This window comes from Oncorhynchus keta, chromosome 20 (genome assembly GCF_023373465.1).
Source record: "Oncorhynchus keta strain PuntledgeMale-10-30-2019 chromosome 20, Oket_V2, whole genome shotgun sequence".
NCBI classification, from domain to species: domain Eukaryota; kingdom Metazoa; phylum Chordata; class Actinopteri; order Salmoniformes; family Salmonidae; genus Oncorhynchus; species Oncorhynchus keta.
In genome coordinates this window covers 5,003,739-5,020,834 of record NC_068440.1, presented here as the reverse complement: position 1 = coordinate 5,020,834, position 17,096 = coordinate 5,003,739, and the positions used below count along the sequence as shown (strand labels likewise).

The 17,096-nt window shown below is 42.5% G+C and overlaps 2 protein-coding genes across 4 annotated transcripts in view; one reads left to right on the top strand and one right to left on the bottom strand.

The window, feature by feature from the left end:
- The first annotated feature begins 304 nt into the window (after window positions 1-304).
- LOC118399200 (E3 ubiquitin-protein ligase RNF5-like) lies at window positions 305-9,751 on the top strand. 2 transcript variants are annotated; one of them, XM_035795085.2, is made up of 7 exons: window positions 305-607; window positions 3,012-3,030; window positions 3,713-3,825; window positions 3,917-3,971; window positions 4,307-4,418; window positions 4,492-4,614; window positions 9,200-9,751. In XM_035795085.2, exons 1-6 carry the CDS (start codon window positions 399-401, stop codon window positions 4,590-4,592), a joined length of 609 nt encoding a protein of 202 aa, XP_035650978.1. In that variant the 5' UTR covers window positions 305-398; the 3' UTR covers window positions 4,593-4,614; window positions 9,200-9,751. The 2 variants fall into 2 exon arrangements, with proteins under 2 accessions (XP_035650978.1, XP_052327879.1); XM_052471919.1 differs by having other exon boundaries at window positions 4,492-9,751.
- LOC118399194 (choline transporter-like protein 4) overlaps window positions 9,593-17,096 on the bottom strand; it is a 47,167-nt gene continuing 39,663 nt past the window's right edge. For both annotated transcript variants that reach the window (XM_052471918.1, XM_035795070.2), the window contains 13 exons: window positions 16,314-16,426; window positions 14,959-15,081; window positions 14,715-14,814; window positions 14,466-14,558; window positions 14,222-14,324; window positions 13,779-14,041; window positions 12,820-12,914; window positions 12,616-12,719; window positions 12,394-12,467; window positions 12,163-12,233; window positions 11,910-12,004; window positions 11,741-11,825; window positions 9,593-11,603 (listed from right to left, as the gene is read on the bottom strand). In XM_052471918.1, the coding sequence (XP_052327878.1) occupies window positions 11,485-11,603; window positions 11,741-11,825; window positions 11,910-12,004; window positions 12,163-12,233; window positions 12,394-12,467; window positions 12,616-12,719; window positions 12,820-12,914; window positions 13,779-14,041; window positions 14,222-14,324; window positions 14,466-14,558; window positions 14,715-14,814; window positions 14,959-15,081; window positions 16,314-16,426 (1,438 nt within the window). In that variant the 3' untranslated portion in view covers window positions 9,593-11,484. The remainder of the gene's footprint in view (window positions 11,604-11,740; window positions 11,826-11,909; window positions 12,005-12,162; window positions 12,234-12,393; window positions 12,468-12,615; window positions 12,720-12,819; window positions 12,915-13,778; window positions 14,042-14,221; window positions 14,325-14,465; window positions 14,559-14,714; window positions 14,815-14,958; window positions 15,082-16,313; window positions 16,427-17,096) is intronic.

The following is a 17,096-nucleotide window of genomic DNA, read 5'->3' as shown; positions in this document are numbered from 1 at the left end:
GAGATTTGCAATTTCAATGTTGTGTGATTTGCTTTGTGTAGTAAGTAATGCAACACTGCTCACTGCATCATTCACATAGGCGTTCCATAGGGTTGCCAGTCATCAATACAAGCCAACTCACCCACTCAGCCTGTTTTTAAAACTTTCTGGTAGTTAGACACGGGAGAAAAATAACGTTTGCTTATATTTTTAGCATTTTTATCCCCCCACAATATTATAGGTGATATTTCAGTCACAAACATCTATTTTACATGGGAATCCGAATGACTGATCAGGACCTTTAAACTCCTCCCAGTTGTTTCTTTTTTTACGGAAACGGGCGGGGTGGTGCACAGGTACTGTGAAATCTCGAAGCTCGCTCTCGTCTGGCGGAGTTATTACTTTTTCAGTAAGCAATTATGGCGGCCGCGGATCCCTGGTCCTCGAGTGACGGCGGGCCTGCAAGCAGAGGAGGGTTCCCGGATGGTGAGAACAGCAACGAGCGCGATGGCCCGGGAGGAAGCGGCGAAGAGACAGAACGCAAGCCAGATCGGGCCACATTCGAATGCAACATTTGTTTGGACACAGCAAGGGACGCTGTCATCAGTTTGTGCGGGCACTTGTTCTGGTACGAGGCGGGGATCCTTTTGATCAATCGTCGAGTAGGGAATGTTGTATGCTGCTAGCAGCTTGCTTACATACCTAGTCATCCATCTGGCATTGCCTTGTTTATCTTTTCTAACAAATTTCAGCTAGCCAGTTTCTCTACGATAACAAGCTGGTGGTTTGTTGGTTCACACCCATACTTCGATGTCAAATGCATACACAAGGCTTATTTTTATATAGTTAAATGTTAGCTAGCTAGAAAGCAAAATGGCTAACTTTGAGGTCTAGTTAATAGCGAACGTTAATCATGAATGAGTGTTGTTGGTTGGCTGAGCTTCATACATTAGCCAACCCATCGAAATAAAGTGGATTTGACAATGGTGTATGCTCATCACCTCATGCCTTTACAAAAATGTTCGCACATTTTATTAATATTAATTCAATGTGCAGTTTGTTAGATTTGATGTTTGTTTTTTTGTGATATGAAAGTAGAGTGGTTTATGTTTCTAGAACATTACCGCAATTGAGAATCGATTCACTTTTAGATGGAGTATTTAGCTGTTTTGTCTTCCAGAACTTATTCGCTGTTCTGAGGGCCAGTCTCTTTATCTTACGTTCCACTCCTTGCCATGGGCACATGACATGGAGTACACGGAGTGGATTAGCTAAAGAGACTAGTACCCAGGCTACCAATTCGCCGCTAAACAGAATATGTAACGTCATTGGTCTAAAAGGAGTAACGTTAGGCTTCTTTAGTCCATTATTGGAAGTTGCTTAGCCATCAGCATCTTGCCAAAATCATTCTTATGGAATTTGATTCATGTCCCATTCCAGCTTCACCTGTGCTACACCAACATTGTATCAATCTGACTTTTGCAATGTAACAGTGAATGCCTCTCTGGTACACACCTGGTTGCTGCATGGAACTCAAGTCAGTGTTTGAGTTTCTGCGTTGGGTGTATTAATAGCTATTAGACACTGCGCAATGGATAACTTTGGTGACCCACACTAAAAAATCACAGATTTTTACTAAGCACGTGTCATCACTGGTTTAGATTTTCCCAATATTGCCACCTGAATCATGTATTACAAATGGCAGGCGTTGACCTTCAAGTTTCTGCAAAGTTGTTGGCTACAGTTGCATTGTTTGTAATGTAAACATGCATGCATTGACTCATTCGTGTGGAGTTCAGTTACATCTCCGGGGTTAAGAGTGGGATTGGTGTCAGAGGCACTGTCACTATAGAGGAGTAAGAATAGACTGTCCTGGACAGAAAAAACTCCAGTTCAGATGATCAATGAGACTTGATGGAACACATATTACTGAACTGAAAAATATAACTAGATATTTTATGTATACTGAAGCAAATATAAACGCAACAATTTCAATGATTTTACTGAGTTAGTTCATATAAGGAAATCAGTCGATTGAAATACATTCATTATGCTCTAATCTGTGGATTTCAAATGACTGGGCAGGGTTGCAGCCATGGGTGTTTCTGGGAGGACATAAACCCACCAACTGGGGAGCCTAGCCCAGCCAATCAGAATGAGTTTTTTCCCCACAAAAGGGTTTTATTCCAGACAGAAATACTCCTCAGTTTCATCAGCTGTCGGGTTGACTAGTCTCAGGCGATCCTGCAGGTGAAGAAGCCGGAAGTGGAGGTCCTGGGCTGGCGTGGTTACACGTGGACTGCGGTTGTGAGACCGGTTGGACGTACTTCCAAATTCTTTAAAATAATGGTAGAGAATTGAACATTTGATTCTCTGACAACAACTCTGGTGGACAGTCTTACATGCCAATTGCACGCTCCCTCAACTTGAGACATCTGTGGCGTTGTGTGACATAACTGCACATTTTAGAGTGGCCTTTTATTTTCCCCAGCACAAGGTGCCCATGATATGCCACACCTGTGCCGTGTTACTGTACATGTACCATCCTTCTTTTCCACAATGCATTAATCTGGCCAGCAGCGAGGTGAGACTGTGCCAAAGCGATGACCAATGGAGCTAATTAACATTAGCGATGGGGAGCCCAAATGATTTTAATCACTCACATCGTTAAGGTCAGAACAGGGTAACCAGATGCATCCTGTAGGTGGTGGGGCCTACTGGAAAATAAGGTGAATATGGATTCCAAAATCTAGCACACTAACTAGGCCTATGGGAGTTTCAATTGCATACTCCTTGTGTCTTCTCTCCTCACCACCTCAAAACCCATTGGAGAAGGTCAGAGGGGCGGGACCTCAGCTTTCTCATCCAATGGGTTTTGAGAAGGATGCGAGGAGTATGCAATTGAGAATCTCTGTGTATCAATTCAGACTCGATGAAGTAGGCCGCTAGGAGGTTACTCCAAATGTCACCATGTTTCTAGGTGACGCCATTCATAATACCCACACTAATCTTTCTCCTTCTCTCTTTCACAGCTGGCCCTGCCTTCATCAAGTAAGTATGCCATTTTAAAGGTGTTGTCTTTAGTTTCACAGTGGTGGTAAATATTAGGCTACACTTTTTCTACTGGTTGAAACCAGCTCCCAGTCCGATGACATGACCTGAGACCACCTTGGTCAGTCAGTTGACTCAGTGCAGCTTAAAGTTGATAATGTTCTCAAGCTCCCATTCATTACACCAGTGTTATGTGAACCCCCTTTTTGTCTTTGCGGTGCTTTAGATTATAGCACTAGCTGTAAACGTACATTTCACCATGCGTAGTATTGCGTATCCTTCTCCTTTGAGAATAAATGTTTTTCGTTCATTAGTTACTGCGCTAACTCTGTTAGAATAGTGTCAACACTACTTCAGTGCCTTGTGTTCCCAGCTGTTTGTATTTGACACTGTTTTGTGCTATATTGCACAACTCTCTTATATTACCGACACAGAAAGTGCATGGTATAATGTGGGGGGGTTTCTCCCCCAATTAGTTTTTTTTAAAACAAATCATTCTACTACAGTATATTGACTCATCCTTCTACATAACACAGAACAGCACATAGATCTACCCTGTGTGTGGTACGTTGCAGTAAGTCAGTGCAAGCCAATAGACTGACGGAATTGAACAGACGGTACGGTATGGCTTCCGTCTCACCTGTCATATGATCTCTTTCTCTCCCTCCTCGGTCTGTGTCAGTGGTTGGAGACGCGACCCAGCCAACAGCAGTGTCCTGTGTGTAAAGCAGGCATCAGCAGAGAGAAAGTCATCCCCCTCTACGGCAGAGGGAGCTCCAGCCAAGAGGACCCCAGGTACACTGTGTGTTTTTTGTCTGTGTGTCATTATTTGTGAATGTGTGACACTGAGAAACTGCATTGGTTAACTGGTGTTTCGGTCCTCCAGGTTGAAAACCCCGCCTCGTCCTCCGGGACAGAGAACAGAGCCAGAGAGCAGAGGGGTGAGTCTTCCTCTCCTCTTCATCGCTTAGATTTTAATTGATGTTTAAAGGGATACTTCTGTATTTTATCATTCTAGCAGATACTCAGAGACTTCCAGTCATTGCGCTGACGCTAGATAGCATTGGCTTTCAAAACTACCTCTAACGTCCTTCATACTGGACAAAGAGACATAAAAATGGTATCCACGAGTTCATCGGACTCTGGGGAAATAGATACAGGGCCTCATTGCCAAAATCCCGAAGTATCCTTTTAATATGTTTATTCCATGGTTATTTTCTGTGTTTACTCTATTTGTAATGAGAGACCACTATTCCTTTCTGTCCTCTTCTTGCAGCCCTTCCAGGGGTTCGGGGACAATGGCTTCCACATGTCCTTTGGGATCGGTGCTTTCCCTTTCGGCTTCTTCACCACAGTTTTCAACACCAATGACCCCTACCACAGAGCAGGTACACACACACAACCATCCATTTATTCCTTAGCTGTTGACTAGTCATTGCAATGTTATCACTGTTCCCCCAGACGCATATGCAGCCGATCACCAAGGCAACGGCAACAACTGGCAGGACTCTCTCTTCCTGTTCGTGGCCATATTCTTCTTCTTCTGGCTGCTGAGCGTGTAAGGGAGCGGGAGGGAAAGGAAAGGTGCTCACACTCATACACACGTCAAAACACCAGAAATTACCCACTTACTCAATAGTGGCTGAGTGTCTGTGGGTTTATGCTCTTCCTTTGTACTCGATTGATGGATTAAGGTCACTAATTAGGAAATAACTCCCCACACCTGCTGTCTAGGTCTTTATTTAAAGGAAAAAACAAAAACCCGAAGACACCAGGCCCTCCATGAAATATTTGACACCTCTGCTTTAGACTATAGACGGATGGTGGTGGGATGACTGGCAGTTCTCTTAGCAAGAGATATCTAGTTCAGGAAACACAAACCAGTCAAAGATTTGTGTATCCAAATGATTTACGAGACTCACTTGGATAGGGAGAGTACACAGACACCACTGGTGGTGGATGATACCCAAGCGTGAGGGTGAGTAAAACGAACACACTATCGCCCCCTTTCTGTGGAATTTGTACATAAATGCACACACACACACACACACAGGGGTGGGGGCTGGCTGACTTTTTTAGGAATGGGACTAGTGGTAGTCAAAATTAAATTATTGGAATGATTTAATAGTAAATTAGGGGATGATCTAAGTAATTTTACTGCACCACAAAACCTATGTAACATGTGGTTAACGTAGAACTATTTAGACAAAATGGAATTACTTGTTTTTGCCCCTTGAAGGAATTTCAGGTTTAATTCCCCAAATATTAGAGCTTGTTTGAGTTGTAAGGGAGGGTGAGAATGGGATTTACCTGATAACGTTTTTCTTTAATCACTATAGCCACTTTTTTTCCAAGCCAAAGAGTAACGTATCACCGTCAAGTACAATTTGGGGAAAATGTATTTGGATATTCCTGTTTACAATTTAACCGATTGAATAATTTGTCCGTAGATTTACAAACCAAATTTGAACATTCTTCAGACTAGTGTACAGATGGATACACTAACAACTTTATATATAATCTTAACAAACTGCCATTGCACTGTGAAGTCATATAGAGAAGACAGACCTAATAATGTGGATTAGAGCTACAGTGTATTCAGGCCCCTTCACCTTTTCCACAATTTGTTAGCCTTGTTCTAAAATAGATTCAATTATTTTTCTCAATCTACAGTCGTGGCCAAAAGTTGAGAATGACACAATTATTAATTTTCACAAAGTTTACTGCTTCAGTGTCTTTAGATATTTTTTGTCAGATGTTACACTGAAGTATAATTACAAGCATTTCATAAGTGTCAAAGGCTTTTGACAATTATATGAAGTTGATGCAAAGAGTCAATATTTGCAGTGTTGACCCTTTTCCAAACCTCTGAAATCCGTACTGGCATGCTGTCAATTAACTTCTGGGCCACATCCTGACTGATGGCAGCCCATTCTTGTATAATCAATGCATGGAATTAGTCTGAATTTGTGGGGTTTTGTTTGTCCACCCGCCTCTTGATGATTGACCACACGTTCTCAATGGGATTAAGGTCTAGGGAGTTTCCTGACCATGGACCCAAAATATAGAATGTTTTGTTACCCAAGCCACTTAGTTATCCCTTTTCATTATGACAAGGTGCTCCATCATGCTGGAAAAGGCATTGTTCGTCACCAAACTGTTCCTGGATGGTTGGGAGAAATTGCTCTCGGAGGATGGGATGGTACCATTCTTTATTCATGGCTGTGTTCTTAGGCAAAATTGTGAGTGAGCCCACTCCCTTGGCTGAGAAGCAACCCCACACATGAATGGTCTCAGGATGTTTTACTTTTGGTATGACACAGGACAGATGGTAGCACTCACCTTGTTTTCTCCAGGATTCCCCCCAAAAAATCGGAAAGGGGATTCATCAGAGAAAATGACTTTACCCCAGTCCTCAGCAGTCCAATCCCTGTACCTTTTTGCAGAATATCAGTCTGTCCCTGATGTTTTCCCTGGAGAGAAGTGGCTTCTTGACACCAGGCCATCCTCCAAAAGTCTTCGCCTCACTGCGTGCAGATGCACTCACACCTGCCTGCTGCCATTCCTTAGCAAGCTCTGCAATGGTGGTGCCCCGATCCCGCAGCTGAATCAACTTTAGGAGACGGTCCTGGCGCTTGCTGGACTTTCTTGGGCGCCCTGAAGCCTTCTTCACAACAATTGAACCGCTCTCCTTGAAGTTTTTCATGATCCGATAAATGGTTGATTTAGGTGCAATCTTACTGGCAGCAATATCCTTGCCTGTGAAGCACTTTTTGTGCAAAGCAATGAGGACGGCACGTGTTTCCTTGCAGGTAACCATGATTGACCGAGGAAGAACAATGATTCCAAGCACCGCCTTCTTTTTGAAGCTTCCAGTCTGTTATTCAAACTCAATCAGCATGACAAAGTGATCTCCAGCCTTGTCCTCGTCAACACTCACACCTGTGTTAACGAGAGAATCACTGACATGATGTCAGCTGGTCCTTTTGTGGCAGGGCTGAAATGCAGTGGAAAAGTTTTTGGGGGATGCTGTTCATTTGCATTGCAATTCATCTGATCACTCTTCATAACATTCTGGAGGATATGCAAATTGCCATCATGCAGACTGTGAAAATTAATGTCATTCTCAAAAGTTTTGGCCACGACTGTACACACATTACCCCATAATGACAAAGCAAAAACATTTTAGAAATGTTTGCAAATTTATTAAAGAAAAAAAGTATTACATTTACATAAGTATTCAGACCCTTTACTCAGTAGTTTGTTGAAGCACCATGGAATATTTGACACCTCTTGTGTTTTGTCCATCATATTAAAGGGATACTTCGAGTGTTCTTGGGTATGACGTTACAAGCTTGGCACACCTGTATTTGGGGATTCTTCTCTGCAGATCCTCTCAAGATCCAGGTTGGATGGGGCGCATCGCTGCACAGCTATTTTCTGGTCTCCAGAATTGCTCAATCAGGCTCAAGTCAGGGCTCTGGCTGGGCCACTCAAGGACATTCAGAGACTTGTCCCAAAGCCAGTCCTGCATTGTCTTGGCTTTGTGCTTAGGGTTGTTGTCCTGTTGTAAGGTGATCCTTTGCCCCAGTCGGAGGTCCTGAGCGCTCTGGAGCAGGTCTTCATCAAGGATCTCTGTACTTTGCTCGGTTCATCTTTCCCTCGATCCTGACTAGTATCTCAGTCCCTAATGCTGAAAAATATTACCACAGCATGATGCTGCCACCACCATGCTTCAACATAGGGATGGTGCAGGGTTTCCTCCAGACATGTCGCTTGTCATTCAGGCCAGAGAATCTTGTTTCTCATGGTCGGTCTGAGGTGCCTTTTTGGCAAACTCCAAACGGGCTGTCCTGTGCCTTTTTCTGAGGAGTGGCTTCCGTCTGGCCACTCTACCATAAAGGCCTGATTGGTTGAGTGCTGCAGGGATGGGAGACCCTTCCAGAAGGACAACCATCTGCACAGAGGAACTCGGGAGCTCTGTCGGTGACCATCGGGTTCTTGGTCTCCTCCCTGACCAAGGCCCTTCTCGCCCGATTACTTAGTTTGGCGACAAGCTCTAGGAAGAGTCTTGGTGGTTCCAAACTTCTTCCATTTAAGAATGATGAAGGCCACTGTGTTCTTGAGGACCTTCAATGCTGCAGACATGTTTTGGTACCCTTCACCAGATCTGTGCCTCGACACAATCCTGTTTCGGTGCTCCACGGACAGTTCCTTCAACCTCCTGACTTTGTTTTTGCTCTGACATGTACTGTCAACTGTGGGACCTTTTTATATAGACAGATGTGTGCCTTTCCAAATCATGTCCAATCAATTGAATTTACCACAGGTGGACTCCAATAAAGTTGTAGAAACAAAGGATGATCAATGATTTGAGTCTCATAGCAAAGGGTTTGAATGTTTTGGTTTTATGGAATAGTTGCCAAAATTTCTAAACCTGTTTTTGCTTTGTCATGGGTTATTGTGTGTAGATGAGGAAAATGTAATTTTTATCAATTTTAGAATAAGGCTGTAACAAAATATGGAAAAGGGGAAGGGGTCTGAATATTTTCCAAATGCACACGATTTAAGAGTTCTTTATCATATAGGTTAAGACAAACTATTGTATAGAGTCATGAGGATAGTGTATGGAAGGCTGGAGTGGGCAGTATTGTATTGTGTACAGTTGTGCTTTGTGGAGAATTGGCCACATATAAGCAAATAGTTCAACATTTAAATCTACAAAGCAAAATGAGCTGAATACACAGGATCATTCAATCTGGATTAAATGTTCTGAAAAACTGGCCCTGGGGTTTTTGTTGCTGGGCACTGTGCTGCACAGGAAAAGATGACAGCAGGGTCACGTTCATTAAAAAAACATTTTGCAACACGTTTTTTGGACAAATTCAGACTGTTTCCGCTTTGTGCCTACTGAACACAGCCCAGGTGCAGAAGTCAATACAGTGTTTGCCAGAGCCTTTTTGACTCAAGTCAGAATGAGTATTTATCATTATATGCAGCCAAGAAAATAACATGCGGTGAGAAACATGAACTGTTCCCAATGTGACATGGACTATTATCATATTTCTATTGCAATGAGTGTTTCTCTTGATTGTGTTTATCGGTCTGTGTATACATTTGTATATATGAATATTGTAAATGCTGTTTTTTCCTTTTTCTGAACGACCAGCCATGGGATTGAGAAATGTGAGAGACCTCGGGTTTAACCAGGCAACCTGACATGTGGCGGAGTCCCCCTCTTCCACTCGTGAAAGACAAGTTACTCTTTTGTACAACGCTCACTGAATGGTACAATCTATTGCATATGATGCACATATGAGCCAACCAGACGCGAGTGAGCAGTGTATGAAAAGGAAACTAACTTCCATTTCACCCTACCCATTTAATTATGATAAACTCCTGTGAAGTATATGAAATGGGCTCAAGATCAAGTGTCCAAGAACTCTGTAGCACCTTACTAAACAACACCAGCCATGCAAGGGGTTGAGAAAAGGAAGGGCACAAAAGGGGTAGGGGGGGGTGTACAGGTTGTCATTTCTTGCATATTACTGTCTGATCAAGCTAAGCATTTGTATTAGGAGTTTATTTTTGACCAAAAAAAAATGAAATTACATTTGTATTTTGTCTTGTGCAAGACAACAGTGAGACATTGTGCAAAACCAAATGGTCACAGCAGGAAAACAATTTCCAAAGCTGTCTGAATAAATAGTTGTTTAATACATTTAAATGTGGCCGGTGTTGTCTGTTTATGAAATGTCCAAATATGCTGAATTGTTAAAGGCAATGGGTGAGGCAGAGATGGGATTCATTCAACCACAAAGAACACTAGATCCATGTCAAGAATAAAATAATTACTCAGCTTCATTGTAACCTAAATTAGCTGGATCAGGTGTAGCCCATCTAGTAATATGATCATATGGTTTCACAGGTTGTTTACCCCCAAACTGTTCTAGTAGCATTACAGCAATGTAATGCTACTAGAATTTGGATCAACAGTAGAGTCACTTGCTCTTGTACTGGACTGTTGAATGATCACGTGATTAGTCTCTCCTTTAATAGATCACATGATTGCTGACTCCCACATGCATTTCCTCTCTAGGTCTCAGGAGACAAGAGGTTGAGGAATGTAGTGAGATTGACATATTGGGTAGTACAGTATGTGAGGTAAATTAACATTGATACTTGACAACTGAAAGTACTCTGTGTTGAGTGCATGCAGCCAAATGGATGGATGTGCTCACTCTAGACTGAATTTGATCCAGGGTCCATACTTAATAACAAGAGAAATAGGGGACCAGACTGGTCTCAGACTAGACGTAATATAGTAAACTTACATCCGGGACACTTAAATTAGTATATTACATTTGTTATGGTTACATAAGACAGAAGGTTACTTAAGGCAAAAATAGGGTGGGTGGGCGTATAGCGTGAACGTCTAGCAAACCAAAGGTTGCGTGTTCGAATCTCATCACGGACAAGTAACATTTTAGCTAATTAGCATGTTAGCTAACCCTTTAACCCAACCTTATCCACTAGAGATAGCTGACGTTAGCATTAGCCACCTAAACATTAGCACCAGCAAATTGGAATTCGTAACATATTGTACATTTTTCAACATACTAACTAATTGGATGTAAGCGAGCCACAAATAAACACATACCATTCACTAAATGGAGTCTCGGATTTACGTACAGAATAATAGGAAATGCTCAGATCACATTGAGACACCTCATACTTGACTTGCTATTAGTTCTGCTAAAGAGAGCTGTGTCTTCAGCTCCCATGTACAAGGGGCTGCAGCCTGCAAGTGTCAAGAGTTTCAGAACATTTCAGAAGGTCACATGCACCACTGATTCAAGCTCATGTGTGAAATAAACCAGAGGTATATTCCTGTAGAGCAAGGCAATATACAGGAGTGATGTCAGCATGGGGAAAGAAATTGTAATAGTTAGATATTTTTTTTAATTTATCTACAATATTACATATCAAACAAAAAAAAGACCTTAAACTGAAACAATATACAGAATACTGAGGATCATTAAAAAAAGTATTTAAAACAGTTATGGCGGCGATTTCTGTATCTAATAAATCATTTGCTCACTTGAGAAAAAGGTATATTTTTTAAAAACAAATAAGCACTGGGAGAGAATAAACATTTGGTTTTGGTTAGAGTAATAAAAAGCCCTAGTTTTGGTAAATTAAAATTGTTAGCAGTAGTTGGAATTTAAGAAAATATCTAATCACACTTATAAGCGTGGACACGTTATCTCAAGTTGAAAGTGCGAAACAGTGATCCATTATGGGTCAACTTTGACATGTCAGAAGGGGGGAAACAGAAGGAGAGAAGAAAAGGAGAGAAGGCTGAAAGATCTGAAAGAAAAAACATGTCATTTATAGGATGTTTCTAGGATATTGAAAGTAACTGTGGTTCTAATTCGTCTAAAGGCTACTTCATCAATCTTTTCCTTTGCCATTTTTAGGTCCCCTGTTCTTTTTATTGAGGATTTTCATCAGGTTCTTGGACATGTAATATGGCTTCTGCATCGTTCCATCATGTCGCTCCAAGTCCTCCACTGTGAGAAAGGGAGAGAAAATCAACAGGCATGTTTGGGAAAAAAATGTTGTGCAATGAAGCAAGATATGTAACAATGTAATGCGTGAGTGTTCAGTATTTGATAGTAATATTTGTTTCTGGAGGTGCTCTACTCACAGAAGCAGAGGAAAAGTGTGTCCACACACATGCTGTACACACTGAAGAATCCATGAGCAATGAGGTATGCTCCCACCACAACCACCTGTTACCACAAAGACATACACACCACTGTCAATTTCTTTCTCTAACACACATTTAATTACCTGTATACATGACTGTCACTTACAATAATGGGCATCCAGTAATAGTTGAGCATTTCAGTACGGAAATTGCTGCCTGGTAGTCTTATTCTGCCAGAGAAGAAAAAGAAGGCCAGGACACCTGAGAAGAGAAGAGTAGAGTAGAGGAGGATTGGTTAAATATTAGATTAATTTAGACCAGTTATTCAATCACTTCTGGACTGTAAAATGCACCAAAGGAGCTCCCATTCATTCAGAACTACCACCAATGATAACACAATAATTATGTTGTCCTCTTACCTACTCCTCCCACCACTAGCATCTTCCCAAAGAACAGCAGCAGGTCCGTCACTTTATCTAGCACCACCACCCTGAGTGGAGATGCACAGTCAGGAAAACACGTCCCCACCACTCAGCTTTTGTTCCACAGCAGTCAATCAAATCCATGCAAAATGTTCTTATGTAAGAGGGAAAAAACATGCCTACACCTTCCCACAGGCATACCAACCATTACTAGAGCACATACTGTACCTGACAATGTTCCTCATTAGAAGCATGAATGCGTTTTTAGCGGAGACACAGAAGTTTTTTCCATATACGGCAATCTGTGGGAAAAAAAGAGGAGTGTGTATTAGACACATAGCCTACCAGAAATATTCTACACTGGGGAACTGAGGGAGCAAGATTGACTGACAGGGACTTGGAGTTAACAGGTATTAGTGATGATGTTATGGTGACGTAGTGGAGACTGACCATGATGTAGGCGTTTCTATTGAGGAACTTTATGAACTTCTCCAAACACCAGAAGCAACACTTCAGACAGCACATGAGGAACCGAGAACAGGGGTTTTGAGCCGCTAGAGAGAAAGAGACATACATACATAATAGATTGATTACATGTTTGAATCGGATAATAATAACAGTTTAAGGGAAGTCCAAGGCGGCCTCCAGCCTTACCTCTGGTCTTGTGGTCCAGGTACTCCAGGATGATCCGGATTATCTGGATGAGGGTGAGGATCAGAGCACCAAATGCCAGGGAGCCAACATGGTATCTAAGAGACACAAGAAAGAAAAAGACATAGGGGGAGAGATTGAATTAATTGGAAATGGAAAGCAAAATACAACATTTGATTCTGGCTCAGATTACAGTGTACAAAATATAAGGAACACCTGTTCTTTCCATGACAGACTGACCAGGTGAATCCAGGTAAAAGCTATGATCCCTTATTGATGTCACTTGTTAAATCCACTTCAAATCAGTGTAGATGAAGTGGAGGAGACAGGTTAAATAAGCATTTGTAAGCCTTGAAACATGGATTGTGTACGTCCTCCGTTCAGAGTGTGAATGTGGAAGACAAAATATTTAAACGCCTTTGAACGCGGTATGGTAGTAGGTGCCAGGCACACCGGTTTGAGTGTGTCAAAAAGTGGTTAGAGCGTTGGGCCAGTAACCGAAAGGTTGCTGGATCGAATCCCTGAGCTGACAAGGTAAAAATCTGTCGTTCTGCCCCTGAACAAGGCAGTTAACCCATTGTTCCCCAGTAGGCCATCATTGTAAATAACAATTTGTTCTTAACGGACTTGCCTAATTAAATAAAGGTTAAATAAAAAAGAACTGCAACGATCAACAGTTTCCCGTGTGTATCAAAAATGGTCCACCACCCAAAAGGACATCCAGCCAACTTGGAGCATTGGAGTTAACATGGGCCAGCATCCCTGTGGAACACTGACAGGTTGTAGAGTCCATGCACTGACAAAATGAGGCTGTTCTGAGGGCAAAAGGGGGTGCAACTCAATATTATGAAGGTGTTTCTAATGTTTGTACACTCAGTATATGGTCTGTGGACACTCTAGTGGCCAGGCAAGGAAAGGCACCACCACACCCCTACTGTTGAAGCGTTGGTCTACTCCCTTACCGTAATGTGCGGATGAAGGCCTGGGACAGCGGGAAGGTGGGGATGTCCGAGGGCTTGTTTAAGGACCAGTAGTAGGAGGCGAAGGCCCCGGCCAGGCTGCACTGGCCCATGGCGATGACAAAGTTGACGCACCACAGGAAGGCCACCACGTTGTAGATCTGCAGGTTGAACAGGTTTCTCTGCAGCAGGCCCTCGTTGTTGTACTTGATGAAGATGCAGCGCGCCGATCGGCACCACGAGTAGTCTGTAGAGTTGCAGAATGTCTGAGGGAAAGATAAGGGGGAGAGATGAGATATGAATGGAGAGATGGAAAGGGGTCAAACTTTTTTCTCTTCTCCCTTTTAAGTAGACGGCTGAACTAAGTAGACACATTTTCTGTGTATTTCTGAGTTGGGCTTTCTGCATGTATCTCTATGGGGTCAAAGTTAATCAGGGACACTTACCTGTGGGTCACAGGTCTCATTGCCGCTGATTTGACCACAGTTATCCTGAGTAGAGTTGAGAGCCACCACTTTGTACACTGGAATACCTGAAGTGGCCAGATACCTAAACAACCTCTGTTAAGTGGGTTAACTATACTGTGGAGTTTGTAGATGTGGAAAACATATACAAAACAGACCTTTTGTCATAAAACTATAATAGGCAGTGTAAATACCCACAAATATTTAAATGACTGTGAGAGGATACAGAGCAGTGATGCCCCAATAGGCCACACACACCACCAAGAGAACAAAGGTGATGAGAGGGTAGAACAGCGTAGACATTATGTGACTGACAGCCCTGTGAAAGAGAACGACAGTTACAGGACGTGTGCTGAAAAGTTAGGTTGTATCGCAATATTGGTAGAATATTTGTCACAATACATGGTTGTGTGTGTGTGTGTGTAAGTATGGGCCAGTATGTGTAATCCTGGCTCATATATCTAACATGACTCACTTGCTGGACTCCTGGATGAGAGCGATGGCGATGAGGATTCTGGTCCGCAGAAAGATTAAGGTCAGGAGAAGAATGCCTTCTACCACAGACAGGATTATCACTGAGCGATAAAGAGAGAAAGATGTAGGGTGGAAGTAGATAGGTCAACAATGGTACAAAGTCGTCATCAGAAAAGAATGTCTGTCAGTCTGTGTACAGAAGAAAAACAGAGACATAAAATGAGCATGTGTAATATCAGACTCACAGAAAGCCAGCCAGGTCTCCTTGACGTGAAGGTAGACCTTGAAGTCGGTGGTGAAGCCTATGTCAGTGATGGAGACAGCCGACTTTCTGTAGTTGTCGTACTCCCACCAGCAGTGATATATGCCTACAGATAGTCAGGCAGAGTGCGAGGGAGAAAAAAAAATGCTTTAACCACCCTGAAAAGTCCATGTTCTTAAACCAATGTGAACTACATACACTATATATACAAAAGTATGATGACACAGCTTCATATTAGTGGATTCAGTTTTTCAGCCCCATTCATTGCTGACAGGTGTATAAAATTGAGCACACAGCCATGCAGTCTCCATAGACAAACATTGGCAATAAAATGGCCTTTCGAGGACCAACGACGGCTCAGCCGCGAAGTGGTAGTCCACACAAGCTCACAGAACGAGACCGCCGCGTGCTGAAGTGCATAGCACGCAAAAATCGTCTGTCCTCGGTTGTAACACTCACTACAAAGTTCCAAACTGCCTCTGGAAGCAACATCAGCACAAGAACTATTTGTCGGGAGATTTATGAAATGGGTTTCCACAGCCGAGTAGCCGCACACAAACCTAAGATCACCATGTGCAATGCCAAGCGTAGGCTGGAGTGGTGTAAAGCTCGCCACCATTGGACTCTGGAGTGATAGATCACACTATACCATCTGGCGGCCCGACGGACGAATCTGGGTTTGGCAGATGCCTGGAGAACGCTACCTGCCCCAATACATAGTGCCAACTGTAAAGTTTAGTGGAGAAGGAATAATAGTCTGGGTCTGTTATTCATGGTTCCGGTTAGGCCCCTTAGTTCCAGTGAAGGGAAATCTTAACGCTAGAGCATTCAATGACATTCTGTTCTTCCAACTTTGTGGCAACAGTTTGGGGAACGTCTTTTCCTATTTCAGCATGACAATGTCCCGTGCACAAAGCAAGGTCCATACAGAAATGGTTTTGTCGAGATCGGTGTGGAAGAACTTGACTGGCCTGCACAGAGCCATGACCTCAACCTTATCGAACACCTTTGGGATGAATCAGAACACTGACTGCGAGCCAGGCCTAATTGCCCAACATCAGTGCCTGACCTCACTAATGCTGTTGTAGGTGAATGGAAGTAAGTCCCTGCATTAATGTTCCAACTTCTAGTGGAAAGCCTTCCCAGAAGAGGGGAGGCTGTTTTTGCAGCAAAGGGGGGGACCAACTCCACATTAATGCCCATGATTTTGGAATGAGATTTTCAAAGAGCAGGTGTCCACATACTTTTGGTCATGTGTTTAGACCTACTAGAGAGAGTACACGACATACATGCTAGTAGACATATTATTACCACACCTGTTATTATCAATGGACTTACCATAGGCACCTACTGCCAACACTCCAAATATAAGGACCCAGACCATAACAGGGGCAATAAACCGCAACAGAAGGAGGAACAGAAAACTGACCACCATGGCTATGACCAGTGCACTGACGGAGGAGAAGAGAGAGGAACACAGCAGGGTAAGAGAGTGGATTGGAAGAGCGGAGAGAGAATAAAGTTAAGGAGGTGGAGGAGAACAAAAATTCAAAAGACATTTCTGGTCACTATTAAAATATAAGGCCGGTGTCACAGATGAAGGATTATAACATAATTGACTTGTAAATATGATTTGTAAATATGCATCAAGCCACCGGATATACATGTCAAAGCCATGTATATAAAGATATGGGTCTGATACAGGTGAAACACATACTTTGACACCTACAGGTTTGTCCAGTTTTATAAGCACTTAAGCATTAGGGCTGTGACGATACCAGTATCGCAATATTTTTTTTCTTGGCAAAAATGAAAACACGAAGCAGCCCAAGCTCGTCGGTCCTTTAAAAAACGGTTGTATGTAAAATATTGTTTGCTGTAGCTTGAAAAATATATAAAATCTGACTAGATGACAACATGATGTTTGTTTCCAACATTAAGGCAGTTTCCTAAAGTGAAATCCGCTTCGTGTTTTGTTTCCTTGAAGTAATACTGGTATCGTCCCAGCCCTAATAAGCATTTCATTTCTTATCAATGTTTGCTGCAGAAAGAAGCTCTCTCATATTTAATAAGTTAAATAAATTAAGTGTAACATGAAAGATAGCGCGACCATGCAAACTT